Consider the following 20,293-nt stretch of genomic DNA (forward strand, 5'->3'; position numbering starts at 1 on the left):
CGGGAAGAGGCAGTCTTCCCGATTGTGAATCTTTGAACCCCACACACTACAGGTTCATTTGGGAAGATTATCTGCCCGACGCGCTTCAAATCGGGAGCACCCCCGAGAAAATCGGGAGGGGGGAATCTAGGCCATAATCTTGCAAATTATCCTGTAGTGTGGGGTAGGCATTAACTGAAAAAGAAGAAGAAAAAAATAGATTTGTAAAGCAGCTATAAAACGTGTCGTTTTTACATGGCCTTCCTCAGTAATGTACTACACACACACACACACACACACACACACATTATAAAAGGGAGCATGTGGGCAATGTTTCTCTGTTCTCTGTTTCAATTTTTTGTCCCACTGATACCACATCACTGATGATGTCATAAGTGATGTCACATGATCAATTGGCATTGTGATGTCATCAGTGATGATGTCATATCAGTGATGTCATCCGTGATGATGTCATCAGTGATGTCATAGAGCAGGCAAGGCCGCGATGTGCAGTGGTCATCAGTGACATAAGAGCAAGTATATATACCGTATACGGTACTGTATATATACTGTATATATACACACACACACACACATCGGCTGATCCCTCGTATATGCAGGAAGATAGCTACAAGATAGATACAAGGTTTTTCTATTGGATTTCCTTTATTTCAGTAAACTCTTAACATGAGAAACATACAGTATATTGCAGAATTCTTTCTTTTTCAATAAAATACCCAGTAATTGTGTAGAATTAAAATGCTCAGTATATGTACACTGCTAATTCATCCCCTGGACATGTTATGAAACTGGGAAATTGATGGTTAGATTCAATTAAGTTTTTATGATTATTCTGTTTGCCGCAAAGAGTAGTAATACAACACATACTGTAAAAGAAAAACAGGATATAAAGTCAAATACAGAATTATATTAACCATAATGTTGAGTTTAATATGAATGTAAGTGTAACCATTGTTTATTTATTTTTTCATGATTAACCTAAATCATTTTGCCAAGAAGAAAAAGACAAGATACATTAGTAGTTACTGGGATTTTTTCCACCGACAGGGAGTTTGTCTAATTCTTCTCTCAGTGGAGAGAGCTCCATTGAAAAAACAAATTAATCTTAAAGGGACAGTTCGGTTTGTTTGAAGTGGGGTCCTATCAGCTAGTGAGATACACTAACTTAATTAGGTACAGTGTTCAGGAGTGAGTGCGCATTGTGGAACGAGACCGCGCACTCAGCGCAGCAGCCAAACCAGCCTTTTCTCTGCAAGTACGGGGGTCAACAACTAAAACGTAATTTAGCCACCTAAAACAACGCCCACCTAAACAAATCGACATCCGTGTACATGCACGCTCTATTTTGACAATTTTCAGCGCTTTACTTTTCCGCAAAACAGCAGTTTCATTCGGCACTGCTTTTTCTCCCAACCGTACAACTACCGTATTCCTCCGCTAAAAGCCAGCACAGAGCACAGAGCCGCGGTTTACAAAACAGGAAGGCTTAGAAGAGAGATAAAACACTGACTTACTTTAGAGACAACAAGTCACCCGGCCTCTCTGGTCTGGGACGTTTTCCACAATTTATCCTGGGAATGGTGAAAAAGGTCTGCAGCCAGGGCACCCCTGCATTTAGGCAGCAGGCGCATCTCTCTGCCTGTTCACTCTCTGCAAAGGTTCCTCTTCTGTATTCTCTCTGGTTCATAATTGTATCCTCTTGTCACCAAGGTGAATGGCATATCATCCTCGCTATCAAAAGCACTCATATTTTCGTTCGTGTATTCTATTTGTTGTCTTCACTAACAAGCTGGGAGAAATAACACAAACAGCTGATCTGCGGAGTAATCCAGCACCGCGGCTCTGTGCAGGCTTTAGCGGAGGAATACGGTAGTTGTACGGTTGGGAGAAAAAGCAGTGCCGAATGAAACTGCTGTTTTGCGGAAAAGTAAAGCGCTGAAAATTGTCAAAATAGAGCGTGCATGTACACGGATATCGATTTGTTTAGGTGGCCGTTGTTTTAGGCGGCTAAATTACATTTTTTTGTTTAGTTGTTGACCCCCAGGACTTAGAGAGAAAAAGCTGGTGATGCTGCTGCTCTGGGTGCCGGATCTCGTTCGACGCTGCGCCCAGCTTCAAGAACACTGTACCTAATTAAGTTAGTGTATCTGACTAGCTGATAGGACCCCACTTCAAACAAACCGAACTATCCCTTTAATACGCTTAAGAAAAGTCAAAGTGTTTTTATTTTATAATAAAAAAAGAAAAGAAAAATTATTATCTTGATTGCTAATTAATCCTCTCTGACAAGAACTAATGATTAGTCTAATCTGTGTGATTGACAGATGATCAGAGGGGCAGAGTTTTCACCATCACCCTTAAGGGCGGGACAGAAGATTGTGCAGAGCTTCTCACTGAAGCTGCAGCCAGTAAAGGAGTAGATAAGAGCTGCAGCATCTACGTCATAAAAGGAGACCAGACCCTCCTCATAATCCACAAACACCCCCACCTTCTGAGGCTTCATCTTCAGAGAGAGGTGGACATGAGGGTCAGCAGCAGCATAGTACTCATCTACCTGCCTCCATACAGTCCAGTAGCCATTCTCAGGAGTTGTCATGATTTCTCCCTTCCTGTTGATCGAGCCTCTGACCACTCCTAACCCCCACTGAGTCTTCCCTTTAACCTGAACCTCATAGTAAAATCTTCCTGAAGAGAAACTCTGCTTTCCTAAGACACGGACACAGTAAGAAAACCTCTCTGGGTTGTCTGGGAGATTATTCCTTACATCACCAACTTTTACTTGTTTCCCATCATCAGACAGGATGAGCCAGGCGTTTGCTGTATCAGGATCTAAAGTCACATCCACTTCAGACTGCTGGACCCTCTTCAGCTCAGCCTCAAGCAGCTTCTCCATCTCTTTCTTGAGAGTCTCCTCCAGCTGAGCCATAGCTCTCCTCACAGTCTCCCCATATGATGAGCGATGGACACTGACCTCTGTCCAGTCCTTGGTGTGTGGAGGAGTGTTCAGGGAAGGGAGGCTTTGGAGGAGGTGGAGGTGGTCTTCAGTGTGTGAGATCTGCTCCACCTCAGCGCTTCTCTTCACCAGCTCAGAGATTTCCTGTTCCAGCTCTTCAATGAAGCTTTCAGCCTGTTTCTCTGTTGTTTTCTGCTTCTCTTCAATCGTCTCAATGAGCTCAGCCTGGCCTCTCTCCACAGACTGCCTCAGAGCAGTGAAGACCTGCACACCGTCTGCTATCTCTCTGTCTGCATCTTCCTTGTCGAGCTCTACTGACTGTTTGATCTCCTGAATCTTCAGTCGTCTCTCCTGTATCATCTGCTGAATGTCACCCTCTGTCTTCTCCAGCTCAGCCTTCTTTCCTTCATATCCTTCCTTCAGAGGGACAAAGCGATGTGACCTGTGGTCTGACTCAGTGCAGAACTGACAAATACACATCTGGTCCGTCTTGCAGAACAGCTCCAGGGGTCTGTCGTGCTTCTTACACATCCTGGCTTCCAAGTTCTCCACAGGATCCATCAGGTGGTGTCTTTTCAGGCCCGTCATTGTCTCATGAAGCTCCAGGTGAGTCTCACAGTAGGAGGACAAACACACCAGGCAGGACTTCAGGGCCCTCATTTTGGCCCCAGTGCAGACGTCACAGGGAACTTCTCCTTGTTTGACACATGGTTGGTCCAGGCAGCTGCTGGCTTTCATCTGAGCCGACTTTCTGAACTGAGCAGCTATCTCAGATATGAAAGTATTGACCCGCAGCAGAGGTCTTATGTTGAAAACCTCTTTACACATTGGACACTGGCACTGGACACTAACATCCCAGTGCTGTGTGATGCAGTTTTTGCAGAAGTTGTGTCCACATGCTATGGTGACTGGATCAGTGAACACATCCAGACAGATGGAGCAGAGAAACTGATCTTCAGAGAGGAGACTGCTGGCAGCAGACATATCTAGACACTGAGACACAAAGTAAAAGTGTGATATAACAACACTGTAACATACCATTTTTGAATATCTATTATATATATATATATATAATAGATATATTTTATATATTTTTCTCTTTTGCCCAAAACGCCCAAATCTCATTTTAAATTAGCATTAGGATTAGACTGTTGTGATGTCATTATTCAGTTTTAACCATCAATAATTGTTCCTTTTCTCATTATTTCATTTCTCAGAGTAAATACTGTATATTTATTTCGAGATTTTTGTCAATTATTTGTGCTGTTATGGTTATAATTAGCCTAGTTACTCACTTCTACACTATCTTAGATTGTGTTACTTATGGATGGCATGGAATTATAGTGAAAATAGATTATCCCCCCTTTTTGCTGGGGACCCCACTTTGAAAACCACTGGCTTAGGCTAGAACTGTTGCGAGAAGGTTTCAGGATTTATCTCTATGCATTAGGCTGTGATTACTATTTATATAAATCTATTTATTCACATAGATTCATGATATATTTAAGATGATATGATATGACATGATATTTAATATATCACGAGAGCAAGTGTGTTGTGGTGAATATATCCCGCTGATAAGCTGTTATCCCACGAGGCCGCAGGCCGAGTGGGATAACAGCTTATCAGCGGGATATATTCCACAACACACGCTGCTCGAGTGCTTGCTTTTATAAAACGGTTTCCTAGTATAATAATATAATAATAATAATACTATAAGTCCGACTGGCATGGTATTCTGAGAGTCAGTTGAAACACTACTGTAAGGTGGGACCTCTAGCAAGAAGATAGACGTGCGGGTGATTTGATTGGATCGTTCTGGAGACTGAAGTCGACATTGGCCAATCCTGGCGCTTGCTGAGAGCTTTTTGCAAAGTCCGACACCAGAGCCGTATGCCGACACCAAGTAACGTTACGTCTTATTTAGAAATGCGGGGTTAAGAGTGAGGGCGCGCGAGAGAGGGGTTAAGACATTAGCCCGCATCTATTCTTGTACAAAACATCATTTTCTGCGAAGTATTAGTAAAGTTATAAGCGAAGATCGATTCACAAGGATCTGAAAGTTGTCTCCGCCATTTTGTTTTTGAGGTAACCAAAGCCTAAGAGAGTTGCGCCATCATGCGTCTGGCTGCAAGCGAGTAGCTTTTTGTTTTGACACTACTGTAAGGCGGGACCTCTAGCAAGAAGATAGACGTGCGGGTGATTTGATTGGATCGTTCTGGAGACTGAAGTTGACATTGGCCAATCCTGGCGCTTGCTGAGAAGCTTTCTGGAAAGCCCAACACGGAGTTCGAGGCAGCGCTGCCTTTTAGTAAGAGAGTTGCCATGGCAACCAATAACCCATGGCCATGGCCAACCTGTCTTTGGCTGTCTTGCACTGTTTGTATGATACTTGACAAAGTCTATGGCCGAAACTGTTGTCAAATAGCGTTAAATTACACTTAATTGCATCTGGAACGAGAGTGTGTCTTCCCGTGCACAGTGCTGCACTACTCGTTTAGTTATCCAATTCATCAACTTTGGAGCGTTATTTACCCCCCCTTCCCGACATCCTAGATTGACATGCTTCATCCCAATCGATTCCTTATTTCTTCTACTTTCATATGATATAAAGATCACCACTCAAGCTTTAAAATTGAGCTCGCTGTGAGCCATCGATTTACAGGCCAAATTCAGTTAAAAAATGTGTGAATTTAAGGTTCGCGGGTTTTATTATAAAAAATTACAGGATGAAACTTCAATACGACAAAAATAGCGCTGCTCGGTGAACCATTTCCACGCCGAATTTAATAGAAGGCTCGGATAACTTGAAATCAATTGACTTGAATATCCATGCTCTGTAGTGGAAACGCTGCAGTCGAGACGTTGCAAATATTCCAGTTTTCTGACATTGCAAAAAGCCCAGTACCGCGCAGCGCACCGCAAGGCTGAGGCTCCCGCAACTCGAAACTCGTTTTGGGTGTAATCCAATACAACGACTGTCTGGCTTGTGAACACTTACTGATTGATAAAAAAGTAAATAAAAATAAGGGGTAAATATAATATGCTGCTACTGTCTCAGTAAAAGTCGTGAATCCTTCCTGTCAGGTCATCAGGCAGTGGATTTCACTTCCTACTTTGATTCAGCTTGAGAGACCAGACAGTGGACAATACAAATGTCAATCAATGTCAGCAATCTATCCAACCAACAACCAATTAGATTTCACCTGGTTTAACCAGGGTAACGGCGTGCTCACTTCCAGCTCAATCTTATTGGTTGGAAAACACATCACTCTCACGTGTTCTCTGTGAATTGCAAATGTTTTTCAACCAATCATATTTTTCATTAGATAAATTACCAAATAAATAAACGCCCACAGGGCGAAAGTTTTTTTATCTGCCTACTAAAGGCTGGGACCAGGGTCAGAGTGACTCTCTGCATGGAGCTCTCCTTTCCATCAGTTCAGGTCACTGTTGTTGAACCATTTTAAGCATATAAGAATATAATGAATGAAAAAATGAGCGTCTGCGCATAAGAAAAAACACATTTGATTGATATTTTATTATAAAAAAAATGAAAAATGAAAAATGAAAAAAAAAAAATATATATATATATATATATATATTTCTTTTTATATAAAATCCCCAATCTAATAGAGCTGGACCATCCTCCTATGCCTCACTGGAAAAACCTCCTCTGATATATATATATATATATATATATATATATATATATATATATATATATATACACACACACACATCTATATATCTATATATCTATATATAATCCTGTCTGTATTTTTTGTTTTTGCTCCAAGTGAAATGTTTTATGGTCACTCACGATTCAGTAGGTCACGTGTTGGCTTGGTTCCAGCCTTAAAACTAGTTTTTTTTTAATGTCTATGGAGAAAATGAATGGGAAGCTCACTTCCGGGGCAAGAGATGTCATGTGACTGTTCAGCTATATAGTGAGGGCCAAGAGATTGGACAGTTTCTCGTGCACAGTTCATAGAAAACTTGGATAACTTTGGATTTATTTTACTCTGTACCTGAAGCTATTTAAAATGTAGAACACAGAGGGAATATCCGCGCTTCAGTTGATGAACTATGCCAAAAGGGAGGGACTGAGACTGAGTGAACACATATGAAAGAAGCAATGTGCAAACTGTTTGCTTTAGAACTTTAGAACTTAACTTAAAATGTAACAAAGTGCATTACTTCAAACTACATTTACTTCAGTAAAATGACTGATGTTATAAATTACTCAAAAGTACGCAAAATAAAAATCTACTCAATTACAGTAATTTGAGTACTTGTAATGAGTTACTTTCCAGCTCTGGGCGGGGGCAAGGGAGGAAGTTACGTGGTAGAGTTGCTCTGAGAAGTAACCAGGAAGGGCTGGTGTCTGTGCTGGAGGCCCAAAATGTCCATATTTAACATTTTTGTGCAAGGAAATGTAAGATAAGAACATTTCCATGGATTCTATAAACATACAAAGCCGACATTTTATCCTGGCAATTGGGTTGTTTGACAAGTATGAGTGCAATATGAGAACAGGGACACATCCCACACTGTCTGCGTGCCCTCTGTTTAGACAGTAAATATCTGCTGTACTCACCTGCATATGTCTAAGACTACTGTATCTGTTTAGACAGTAAATATCTGCTGTATTCACCTGCATATGTCTAAGACTGCTGTATCTGTTTAGACAGTAAATATCTGCTGTACTCACCTGTGTGTAAGTCTAAGACTCTGCCCTATCTGTTTAGACAGTAAATATCTGCTGTACTCACCTGTGTGTAAGTCTAAGACTCTGCTGTATTGTTGAGAAAGGCCTGATGAACTTAGGTCTATTTTTCTTTCGAGAGAAAGAGAGAGACTTCTCCACTGCAGCAGTGCTGTTGCTCTGTCTGAGTTACTCTTAGTTTCACTTCAGGAATGTGACGTTGAAACACTCCTGTCTCTCCAGTCTACTGTTGCTCCGCCTCTTACTGCAGTTAAAGGGATAGTTCGCATTTTTAAAGGTTAGCCCTATTTGCTCCAATATCATCGGTAATCAAAATCAAAAGAAAGGTTCTGCACACTTGGATCCATGCATCCAGTCTCCAAGACCTTCATCAGGGCAAAGCTACAGCACAATGGGCAGAGTCCATTCATGATGAGCATTGCAATCAGTACAATCAGTGAAACAGTTTACACCTGTGCTGTGTTCCTCTTGCTCAGATGGCAACTTGGGAAATGTAGTCCAGCAGAAGCTTAGTGTAGTTCTAGATGCGCAAACATACATGGGGGTATACACAGGTCGACATCATGATTATGAAAGCTCAAGCACAGTGTAAAAGAACAGATAATAAAAAGATTACTTAACAAATACATTCATATTTACATTGAGGGAGAAAGACTGCACAAACATCAGGGAGGCCGTCATACAGTGCAGTTAAGGCCCTATGGGTTCTACAACAGGTGAATCTCACAGAAACTCCATTATAACATGACACTCATATCAAAATCAACATTTAAACCCCTAAGGTGTAGAGAGCCTAGTGTATGTATTCAAAATAGTTCCCTTTGACACAGACTTTTATCAATGTCTCCTCCTCTTGGTAATAGACCCTTCTCACGGAGGCCATTTTGTGTCGAAAAGGCAGGGTAAACACAGGTGCAAGCAAAACACTAATGAGGGTAGGATAATGTCTGTGGGTTAACGTGTAAGAAACCACCTGGCAGCGTCAGGTTAACTAACTCAAGCCATCGGATAAATGCAATGGAGGAAAAAACAATATCTCTATTCTAATTAGGTAAAGTACTTGAGTAACTTTAGTAAATGTACTTAGTGTAGCTTTCCACCTCTGCTCATATTAGCTGCAGGTTGCAGCTAAAAGGGAGCCCGAGCACCGGGCCTGGCGCCACGAGGGGGCCAAAGGGGGCTTTGCACCCTCAGTTCAATTTTCTGCCCCCTCACTTAAAAAATAATATATATATATATATATATATATATTTTTTTTTAAGAATAGTTCATCTATAAAGGCCAGTTAGGCAATGTTTGTACCTGACATGTTTCGGCTGCTGTTTCTGCAGTCTTCATCAAATTTGATCAGTTTAATTTGATGTAAGCTACCCCCTATAAACATAGCTCTGTTGTTTCAGAATTGGCAGGGAAGCGCTATTTGCTGTGCTTTGGTTGTCACAAGGTGTCAGAGATGTAGCTATTTATTAAATTTGAACCTCACTGCATGTTGTAGTGATCATGATGTGATTAAAACACACACACACAGAGAAATCAGCTGCACCCAAGCACACAGCATGCCATGAGCAGAAAGATGGAGACAACGCATCTAATCACTATTTCTTTAATTTAATGAACCTGGCACTGACTGGCTATTATTTTGTTTAGTTTTTTGTCGATTTTTGCAGCAATTGTTTATTCTATGACTTTTCATATAGACATATATGTTCAGAGTGCTCCAGACAGGTCCCGCATTTCACGTTATGCAAAGCTCAGCTCTATTAATGCCTTAATCTGCTGCTGTGAAATAAATGTTTTATTTGATTTTGAATAGTAGTCTTTCTTGTGTTGTTATTGTGCTTTTCAGAGGTTATTATCATTAAAAAGTCCAGAAATAGGCATAGCGGGTATATAACCTATGTTTTACGATATAAAAATATCGTATAAAATAAAATCGAGAAAAAAAAAAAAAATCAGCCCCCTCCCCAGTTATAACCGCCCCCTCAGTCATTTCATCCTGGCGCCGGCCCTGCTGAGCACACCTGCTGGGCTTTCAGGATGACCACTGCAGCATTAATGGTTGTGCAGCGTTACCACAACCAGTGCTGTGTGTCGAGATCACGCATGCATGCGCACACACATGCATGCACACACACATACACATGCATGCACACACACACATGCACACACACACAATCCATTTCAATCAGGAGATTCATTCCTTAAAACAATAATTTATTTACATGTGAACAATGATTATGAAATATAGAAAGTCTTTGGCAATTAGACTCCATCATCGCAATTATGAAGGTGGTACTGTAGTGAAGCCGAGAGTACAGTAGAAAAGGATATCCCCCTGTGGAGTCTAGACCTGGTGGTGGTGGAGGACTGAGCAGAGGGCTTCTGGAAATCTCGGACCATGGACCATGGAAGTGATGGACTGGAGGTGAATAGACCCTTTTCACAGCAACTGTTTCGAGGTGGTAAAGCAGGAAGTAAAGCACCTGTAACCAATACCATGAATGGCTCCATTCCATTTAGGTGTTCCAGTGCCAGGGCCCTCATTAATGGATGAAAAACAAATATGTCTCCCTGAACGTACGGTAAGCTTCATATTAGAAAAGTGAGCCTATAAACGAGCCGTTTGGACTTCCATCACTTTGTGGCATCATTATCATTTTTGTAAGCAATAATAGTTTATATTAATTAATTATATTAATAAGAGTTTTCCCTACCTGTAGCTGCTGGGCTACACATTTCACTCTTAAAACAGCCAATCAGCACAGAGCATTGTCAATATTAATTGGCCTTAAAGACAGGTGACAAAAACAGTCTGTTCTTGGTCAGAGACATGTAGAGATGGATTGAGAGTGCTATTGGTACATGACACCACACAAACAGCTTTGAATGGACCTCAAGACAGATCATTTAAAATCTTATGACTTGTCTTTTTAATGAGAATAGTTCATTTCTGTTCTCTCTGTGTTGCTTGACTTTAAAGTAAATACATTTTTCAAGCTTTGATATCAGTCAAACATGAAATTATTTAAGTAGCCTATTGATAGTATTCTGTTACATCACCACACGGCCATTTTGGTAGGAAAACAACAGGTGATTGTGATCAATTAACAGGTGATTACAATTAAGTGACACTTACAGCCAATGAGCTGTGTGTATTGTAGCACCATATTGGTAGGAAAAAGGCTTGTGACATCATCCGAATACTATGAATAGGACATATGAATCAGTGTGACATCACAGCAACAAAAAAGTACCCGGGAATGCGGAAACCGCAGCAGCAGTTAACTAGTATGCGTTGTGCTAAACAAATGTTAATATCTCAAAAACTGTACATCACATCGCTTATTTTGACATTCTGAGGGAGAGCAGAGGTACTCAAGAGTATGATGTATAATATATATATGTTGTGACTCGTGTTAAAGTTGTGCAAACTGTCATTTTTTTTAATGAAGTGAATTTAGTAAACGGCACAGCCTGCTAGTGCGAGACACTTAAGGATGGCTATAGGGTCCCATTATAAAGTTACCCCCAGTAAGCCGTTTGTTTACCAACAAGCTGATCGCCTGATCCCTCGTATATGCAGGAAGATAACAGTCATGTAACCATACACGCTTTTTCTATTGGTTTTCAGGGATGGGAAGCTTTGGAGGAGGTGAAGGTGGTCTTCAGCGCGCAAGAGCTGCTCCAGCTCAGCGCTGCTCTTCATCAGCTCAGAGATTTCCTGTTCCAGCTTTTTGATGAAGCCTTCAGCCTGTATCTCTGTTGTTTTCTGCTTCTCTTCAATCTTCTCAATGAGCTCAGCCTGGCCTCTCTGCACAGACTGTATCAGAGCAGTGAAGACCCGCACACTGTCTGCTATCTCTCTGTCTGCATCTTCCTTGCTGAGCTCCACTGAGTGTTTGATCTCCTGTATCTTCAGTCATCTCTCCTGGATCTTCTGCTGAATTTCACCCTCTGTCTTCTCCAGCTCAGCCTTCTTTCCTTGATATTCTTCTTTCAGAGGAACAATGTCATGTGACCTGTGGTCTGACTCAGTGCAGAACTGACAAACTCAGTGCAGAACTGACAAATACACATCTGGTCCACCCTACCCTCCACTCCTATCTAACCCAGTGCCCTCCTCCCTCACCCACCCCTCAGTGCCCCCCCACAAACCCCCTACCCCCCACTCCTATCTAACCCAGTGCCCTCCACCCTATCCTCCCCCACTCACCTTCCCCCCACTCCTTTCCTCCCCCCCTCCCAGGGGGGGTTAGGCATTATACTATTTGCACCTAACAGAATGTTATGTTTAATTGTTGAATTATGTTTAAAGTATGTTCATGCCATTTGCACATATGTGCCACTGTCTGTGGCATGTCTTACTGCTTTATTGCTTGTTGCCTCTTGTTTTTATTTTTTATTTTTATTTTTTTGCACTATGTTGTAACGGAGTCTACAGCACAAGAATTTCACACGTGATACTTGTACTACGGAGTGACAATAAAAATCTTGAATCTTGAATCTTGAATTGACGGAAGAGATTATCAGAGGGGCAGAGTTTTGACCAGAATTATCACTGGGACAGAAGATTGGGTAGAGTTTCTCAGTGAAGGTGCAGCCAGTATAGGAGTAGATAAGTGTGCCAGCATCTACGTCATAAAAGGAGACCAGACCCTCCTCATAATCCACAAACACCCCCACCTTCTGAGGCTCCGTCTTCAGAGAAAGGACAGGAGAGCCGGCAGGAGCATTGTCCTTCCTTCCATTCCACAACCATACAGTCCAGAAGCCATCCTCTGGCCTCGCTGTGAGGGTTCCCTTCCTGTTGATTGAGCCTCTGGCCACTCCTAAACCCCACCGAGTCTTTCCTCTAACCTGAACCTCATAGTAAAATCTTCCTGAAGAGAAGCTCTGCTTTCCTAAGACACGGGAACAATAAGAAAATCTCTCTGGGTTGTTTGGGAGATTCTTCATTACATCACCATATTTCACTTGTTTCCCATCATCAGACAGGATGAGCGTGGCGTGTGCTGTATCAGGATCGAGAGTCACATCCACTTCATACCGCTGGACCCTCTTCAGCTCAAACTCAAGCAGCTTCTCCATCTCTTTCCTGAGAGTCTCCTCCAGCTGAGCCACAGCTCTCCTCACAGTCCCATATGAAGAGCAATGGACACTGACCTCTGTCCAGTCCTTGGTGTGTGGAGGAGTGTTCAGGGATGGGAAGCTTTGGAGGAGGTGGAGGTGGTCTTCAGTGCGTGAGAGCTGCTCCACCTCAGCGGTTGTCTTAATGAGCTCAGAGATTTCCTGTTCCAGCGCTTTGATGAAGCCTTCAGCCTGTTTCACTGTTGTTTGCTGCTTCTCTTCAATCGTCTCAATGAGCTCAGCCTGGCCTCTCTCCACAGACTGCATCAGAGCAGTGAAGACCCACACACTGTCGGCTATCTCTCTGTCTGCATCTTCCTTGCTGAGCTCTACTGAGTGTTTGATCTCCTGAATCTTCTGTCGTCTCTCCTGTATCATCTGCTGAATGTCACCCTCTGTCTTCTCCAGCTCAGCCTTCTTTCCTTCATATCCTTCCTTCAGAGGGACAAAGCAATGTGACCTGTGGTCTGACTCAGTGCAGAACTGACAAACACACATCTGGTCCGTCTTGCAGAACAGCTCCAGTGGTCTGTCGTGCTTCTTACACATCCTGTCATCCAGGTTCTCCACAGGATCGATCAGCTGGTGTCTTTTCAGGCCCCTCATTGTCTGATGAGGCTCCAGGTGAGTCTCACAGTAGGAGGCCAGACACACCAGGCAGGACTTCTGGGCCTTCAGTTTGGTCCCAGTGCAGACGTCACAGGGAACTTCTTGTTTGACACATGGTTGGTCCAGGCAGCTGCTGGCTTTCATCTGAGCTGACTTTCTGAACTGAGCAGCCATCTCAGATATTAAAGTATTGACATGCAGCTCAGGTCTTCTGTTGAAAAGCTTCTGGCACATGGGGCACTGGCACTGGACACTAACATCCCAGTGCTGTTTGATACAGGTGTTGCAGAAGTTGTGTCCACATGGTGTGGAGACTGGATCAGTGAACACATCCAGACAGATGGAGCACAGAAACTGCTCTTCAGATAGAAGATAGTTGGCAGCAGACATATCTACACACTGAAACCAAAAGTAAAAGCCTGAAGCTATAGGCGAGTCGCCCCTTTTATAACCTCTGCAGTGAAGGAATTATGACATCACTGATGATCAGTGATGTCACTCAAGCAATTGTGATGTCATCAGTGAGTGATGTCATCAGTGATGATGTCACCATTAGGATTCGGTTCATTTTGGGTAAAGGGGGGAAAAATGCAAAACCTGGTGGCGGAATGGTCCAGAAGGTAAAATAGAGTAATAGAGTAAAATAATCTATTTACAAGACATAAATACAGGCATTTCACATGCCCTGTTTTCCTCGTTTTGAGGTTGCAGTTCAAGCTGATTATCGTTTCTGCTGATGCTAATCAAACCGAAGTTGTCAGGGTGAATCTCACAGAAACTCCATTATAACATGACACTCATATCAAAATCAACATTTAAACCCCTAGGGTGTAGAGAGCCTAGTGTATGTATTCAAAGTTCCCTTTGACACAGACTTTTATCAATGTCTCCTCCTCTTGGTAATAGACCCTTCTCACGGAGGCCATTTTGTGTCGAAAAGGCAGAGTAAACACAGGTGCAAGCAAAACACTAATGAGGGTAGGATAATGTCTGTGGGTTAACGTGTAAGAAACCATCTGGCAGCGTCAGGTTAACTAACTCAAGCCATCAGATAATTACAGTGGAGGAAAAAACAATATTTCCCTCTGAAATGTAACAGAGGAAAAATAGAAAATCTCCCAAAATGTAAACAAGTAAAGTGGCAGAACCTCAAAACTGTACTAGTACAGTACTTAGTCATAAATGTACTTAGTTATTTTGCACCTGTGACCATATAGGCCGGGCTCCACTGGTTCCACACATGCAATTAATTACAAAGTGATGTAAAAAGAAAATTAAGTCATTTCATCATACCATTGACCTTTCTATCTATTTTTAGTCTCTTAAAATCTTATCTTTCTTAAAACAAAAATATCTGCCAAGGGAAGGAGACCATTTCTTTCCAATCCAAGAAACTTGTTTCAAATATTTTGTTTGAATCCCGTCTAAGTTTCCCGGTCATCACTACTCCGTCTTGTCTTTTTATATGTTTATTATATAGCCTATATTCTTGTCTTATGCTGCCCCTTGTGTTAGAAAATTGCTGAAAGAAGTTGTTGGAGAAAAATATAATAAATTTTCTCTATCAGAAGTGAAACAGCGTTGACAAGCAGAACTCATTTTAAGATAAACAAGACGTACACTGACACTAATTAGCCGACTCGTTGCGCTGCAGTGCAGTCATCACTTTGAATTGTGTGGAACTGTGTAAAACCTCTCTAAATGAATTAAGGAATGAATTGTACAAATACGTCAAGGGCCAAGGAAACGTGTGGCTCCTGCTCTTCCAATTAAACCCTGCCGACAGCTCGGAGGCCCTCGGAGGCCCTGAAGCTTAATTAATTTGCACGGAATGAAAAGTGCCGTGAGTTTACTTTGCCTCATCTATCTGCTGCTCCACGTCTGCTCACTGATTCTCTCTGCCCACGCATTGACATGCAGTTCACTCCTCCTATTCTTCACCATCATCAGCGTCAAGGTCCTGACTAACGCCTTCCCCGGGAGGAGGGAGGGAGAGAGAGAGAGGGAGAGAGAGAGACTGTCCTCGGCTGAATTCATGGAGTCTGTCTGTCTGTCTGTCTGTGTGTGTGTGTGTGTGTTTGTCTTCCCACAGCTGGAACACACTGGAGAGAGACACTGCCTCCTCTCTCTGAAATTATGAAATTAATAATCATAATCATGACTGATTATCAGTCATATCATATCATCATATCAGTCACTGATATGATGTGCTGTTTAATTGGAAAACCCTGTTGCCTTTCCAACGTTAAACGCAAATAAAGCAGCTTTGGTTATGTTTTGGCAAGTAAAACAACTTGGTTAGGTTTAGGCAGCAAAGCCTCACACATTTTGTAGTTCACATGTTCTTTAGGTCAATTTCACACATTCTGGAAATCATCTCGCGACCCACCCGGTGGTGTCCCGCAACCCCCCCCCCCCCCCCCTGGGGGTCCCAACCCCCACTTTGGGAACCACTGCCCTACGCCATTAGGTGCCCGCGACGTACTGTAGACAGTTACGAGATATGAATATTAACGTTACAGTTCATTAACGTTATCTAGAAACGTGATACGCAACATAATTCTCGCTCAGAAATGTTCATATTTTACATTCCAGTGGATTCTAAGATGCCTACAATGCCGACATTTCATTCCGGCGACTGGGCTCTGATTATGTTTCCTGATTATGTTTTCACGTTGGAGGTGTGGCTTGTGAACAAGAATTCAATTTTTTCCAATTTTTATGCAAATGAGAAAATAAACTTGAAACTGAAACTGATAATGGTTTGGATTTCCAAAGCAACCTGATCTTGAGCGATCTGCTCTCATCCATTACAACCACCACTTAAAGTGCCTCAGTCGCAGCAGCCGGCCCCGCGGCCTCGCCTTTGGCTCCAGCACATCGGGCCCATTCATTTACCAGCGAGCGTCTGAGGCCACAGACAGAGGCCCCGGCCTGCCTGCCCCCCACTCCACCGGGCTCCATTTCAGATGGGACTGGTGACAAGCAGCGGCGCCGTGTGACCTTCCGTGACCAACAAGGTAATGTACCTGGGTATTATTAGCGAGGGACTCGGCTATTCGACATTAGCATACTCGGAGGCACTGTAGATCACAATTTCCTTCAGAGACTCGACAAACTCCCAGTAAGGCTTTATTAAAAGGAGTGATTTATCTCATCTGGAGTGAGGAGCGATGATGTGTGAAAGCGTTTGGCAGCGAGCAGAGATGATTAAAGCTCTCTGGTGTCTCGGAGACGGGTCGCCGTCACATCGTGCTCCTCGCTCGTCACAACTTAAGACGCGCGCTGCCGCGGCGCGCCGTCCTCTAAACTACTCTGCTGCTTTCCTTTCATTCATCCCTTTCTTCTTTAATCCTCCGCCGATGTGGTGGAAACGTAGAGCCGTGAAATTAATTGCTGCGACGATTCACCTCGGGACGGGTGGATGAGTCGGCCTACTAGGTATGGGTAAACCGCAATCTGTATTTTCATAAAGCCGTGTCAGATTCAATAGTGAGTGACTCGACATTTTAAAAGTGACGCTGAACTCGGGTAGTATCGTGGGTTGTGATGTCTTCCCACATGATCAAAATCACAACATAAGGGATTCTGGGATCTGTTGCTACGGCTCGTCCTCACAAGGATAACGTCAGTCGAATTGCAAGGTGGTTAAAACGTCCGATGTTAATGAATGCGACCTCTTGCAGTCGTGTGAGTAAGCGCCTGTGTGCAGTGCGTACGCCAGACCTCTGGCAGTCTTTACCGTAAAGACCAGGGGCGGTTTTAGCATCAGAGCTTTGGGTGGGCTCAGCCCACCCAAAGGTCATGGACCACTGAACCCCTAGTGGGGTCCGGGGGCATGCCCCCCCGGTAGAACATTTTGTACAGTTTCAAGTAAAAATGGATCAAACTGGCGCACTTTGAGATCAAAATGAAGAGACTAGATCTATGAAGAACTACACACGTCAATATCTTCTTTACCGTTCTGTGGTTTTACAGCAATGAAAAAATAATTGTTTCCCTATATATACTATATATATTCTGCATACAGGTTACTATATGGTAGAATTATGCTTGCATAAATAATACCAAAATCACTTCAGGGGAGTTTCAAGTAAAGTAACATTTTGCTTTGTAGGCAAAACAAAAGTAAAATTAAATCAAAAGGGAACTTCCTAACTTATTGGCTGGAATAATATTCCGACAAGATAATAATATACTGTAAGCACTAAAGCAGGAGTTTGCAGTCAACTAGTTGAAATTAATATGTGGCAGTATTTGTGGGGGTCAAAATCTATGTAGGGTGTACCACCACAAATAGATCAGTGTATGGGAAACACTGACTATTAAATTGTGTGACTAGAAAGACACCAATAAATCTGAGAAAATGTACTTTAATTTTGAACAACAGCACTACAACGGTGGCATTACAAATGGTATTATGAAATTATTGTGGGAAAAAACAAGAATGCCACTTTTTTTCATGAACTTTAAGCAGAAAATTAAAAAATAGTTTTAAAGCAAAAATAAATAATAAATAAAGATCATTTTAACAGAAACTGCTACTAATGACCACCATGGATTTGGAGTTTTTTTTTTTTGGGCGGGCTGAGACTATTTTTGGGTGGGCTAAAGCCCACCCAAAAAAGGCCTAGAACCGCCCCTGGTAAAGACCGTTTCATATTGCTCACAGACACGTAAGGGAGAAGGAGTGTGATTGGTGGATTGGCAGTGTCCTCGTCTTTCAACTTCCTTGTCACGAGAGACCCGATTTGCCTCCTAACCTTAATCAGGTTGTTTTAGTTGCGTAACCTTAGCCCGCGTCCACGCCATATGCCGAAGCAACGCTCAACCTAAGCTCAACCTACGCTGAACCCACACGTTTCATTTAGGCGTCCTTGTTAACAGGCGAGGCCGTTCACACCACCCGCGCGCGTCACGCATTCTTATATAAGGATTTAAATAGGTGAACAAAGTGACATCACCCGACATCCGGTACTTCCAAGTCGGCAGCGAAACAGTGTTTATTTGGCATGTTATTTTGTTGGAAAATATAAAGCAGCTTAACAAGCTATGCTAATTTAACAAACTTCATTGAAACCAATGCTAGTTATGAGTTTAGTTTGGCCAAGTCCACACACGTAATAAAGGACTATGTGTTTGTGGTGTTTTCTTTACCACTGTCTGACTGAAGGTTTCATCATCACAACTTTCCAGCTTCGTCATCAGAATTTAAATGATATTCATGTGACATTTCCAACAAGGAAATGTGTTTTTCCGATACATCTGATAGCATATGAATGCAAGGGGTGTGTGTGTGCGTGTGTGTGTGTGTGTGTGTGTGTGTGTGAGTGTGTGTGTGTGTGTGTGTGTGTGTGTGTGTGTGTGTGTGTGTGTGTGTGTGTGTGTGTGTGTGTGTGTGTGTGTGTGTGTGCGTGCGTGTGCGCCCACAGGATGTGGGCAGGCTGCGGAGTACAGGATGAAGAACGCAGGGTCTCTTGTATAAATAATACAGTCCAGTGAGTTTTTCATTTTCTCCCTGATTGACTCTGAATTGGAAAAGCATCCTCCGGACACTGACGGCTAGCAACAGAGCTGCTGACATCAGACTGAAAGGCAGAGATCACAGAGACGATACGAGATGATACGAGATACGATGGGAAAATGAAACAAGTTCATCACAACAGAGAATTTAAAGACCCCCGAAAAGTCATGTTTCAAGATGTATATGAAAATACTCCACTTTGAATAATAACTTGGGTTGGTTTTTCCCACACACACAAAATAACTTAAAATTGTCTCGTTAAAATCCATAAAATGACTTCCCTCCTTTTGCCTCATTAAAGTCGGAATTCCCTTTCCGCTTCCTGCGTGTCGCTCTCAAATGCCTCTGCCGCTGTGAAACAACAACGCTAGCTAACAAGCTAGCGTTAGAAGATTTGGAATAAAGCAGGCCGGCTTGGTACTTTCGGTGGATGGTTGTAAAGATAAGAGCAGCCAGAGCCTCTCTCCTACAGCGCAAAACGGAGTCCGGCAAGCAAGACTATTAAGATGCTGCAGCAGTGTTGAGGAGTGCTGGGAGAAAAGGGGCTGATCATGTGATTGATAACAGTGTCCATCCACAACCCTGATCGATCAGCTCAAAGCCCACAATCAATATGTGACCTATCAGATGGCCTACAGCACACTGATCCAGTTCTCGTCAATACGCCATCTTAGTGAGACATGTTTTTGTTTTTACCTTCGCCAACGGATTTGGCCGAGAGGTCATGTTTTTGCCCACGTTTGACCGTCCGTCCGTCCATCTGTCTATCTACACTACAGGATATCTCAGTTATGAATGCATTTATATAGGAAACTTTGTTGAAAAGTAGGTCATGGGCCAACTTAGAACTGATTACTTTTCCATACCCACTGGCCAATAGGGGGCGTGACAATGGGCGTGGCCAATCACAAAAAGCCGCCCAACTTCTAAACGGATTCACGCAACACCACAAACCCGTATAAAGTTTAGAGTAGGTACAGTATGCACTCTAGAGTACCCTCTAGTTTTACACCAGATGCAGGGCGGGCCAGCCCGCGGGACCCGGCGGGTTCTGGGTGACCCGCGCATCACTACTGTCTGGCATGGTTATCTTATGTTTATAAAAGAACAAAATATGAAAATAATTATTAAATAAGCAAATTTAATTGTTTTTTTGGGGGTAATTGGGGTGTTGTTGACTTCTTATTGAAATGTCAGTTCCCATCATTCATAATGACGGTATTTGTAGGGTTAGGGTTCATGTATGAAAATAAAAAAGCATTTTAGAAAGTTTAAAAAAATACATGCGAGACATATCCCTCAGACATGAGATGTCCCACATTTACAGAATTACCTTCTAAAATGAATGCAA

The 20,293-nt window shown here is 42.6% G+C and overlaps 2 protein-coding genes across 2 annotated transcripts; both read right to left on the reverse strand.

Annotated features, from left to right (window-relative positions):
• Positions 1-725: 725 nt before the first annotated feature.
• On the reverse strand, positions 726-7,865 carry LOC310791376 (E3 ubiquitin-protein ligase TRIM21-like). The gene is made up of 2 exons (XM_083653069.1): positions 7,729-7,865; positions 726-3,946 (listed from the first exon to the last, which is right to left on the reverse strand). Exon 2 carries the CDS (start codon positions 3,935-3,937, stop codon positions 2,300-2,302), a length of 1,638 nt encoding a protein of 545 aa, XP_083509195.1. The 5' UTR covers positions 3,938-3,946; positions 7,729-7,865; the 3' UTR covers positions 726-2,299.
• Positions 7,866-8,154: 289 nt separating this feature from the next.
• LOC310791466 (E3 ubiquitin-protein ligase TRIM21-like) lies at positions 8,155-13,808 on the reverse strand (the record flags this gene model as incomplete). Its single annotated transcript, XM_083653154.1, has 2 exons — positions 8,155-8,202; positions 12,198-13,808. 2 exons carry the CDS (start codon positions 13,806-13,808, stop codon positions 8,155-8,157), a joined length of 1,659 nt encoding a protein of 552 aa, XP_083509280.1.
• Between the last annotated feature and the right edge of the window lie 6,485 nt (positions 13,809-20,293).

The sequence above is a fragment of the Poromitra crassiceps genome (assembly GCF_964638095.1).
Source record: "Poromitra crassiceps genome assembly, chromosome: 16".
Lineage (NCBI taxonomy): Eukaryota > Metazoa > Chordata > Actinopteri > Beryciformes > Melamphaidae > Poromitra > Poromitra crassiceps.

Coding starts and splice junctions, on each gene's coding strand:
- LOC310791376 (XM_083653069.1), bottom strand. CDS start 3,937: ATGTCTGCTGCCAGCAGTCTCCTCTCTGAAGATCAGTTTCTCTGCTCC.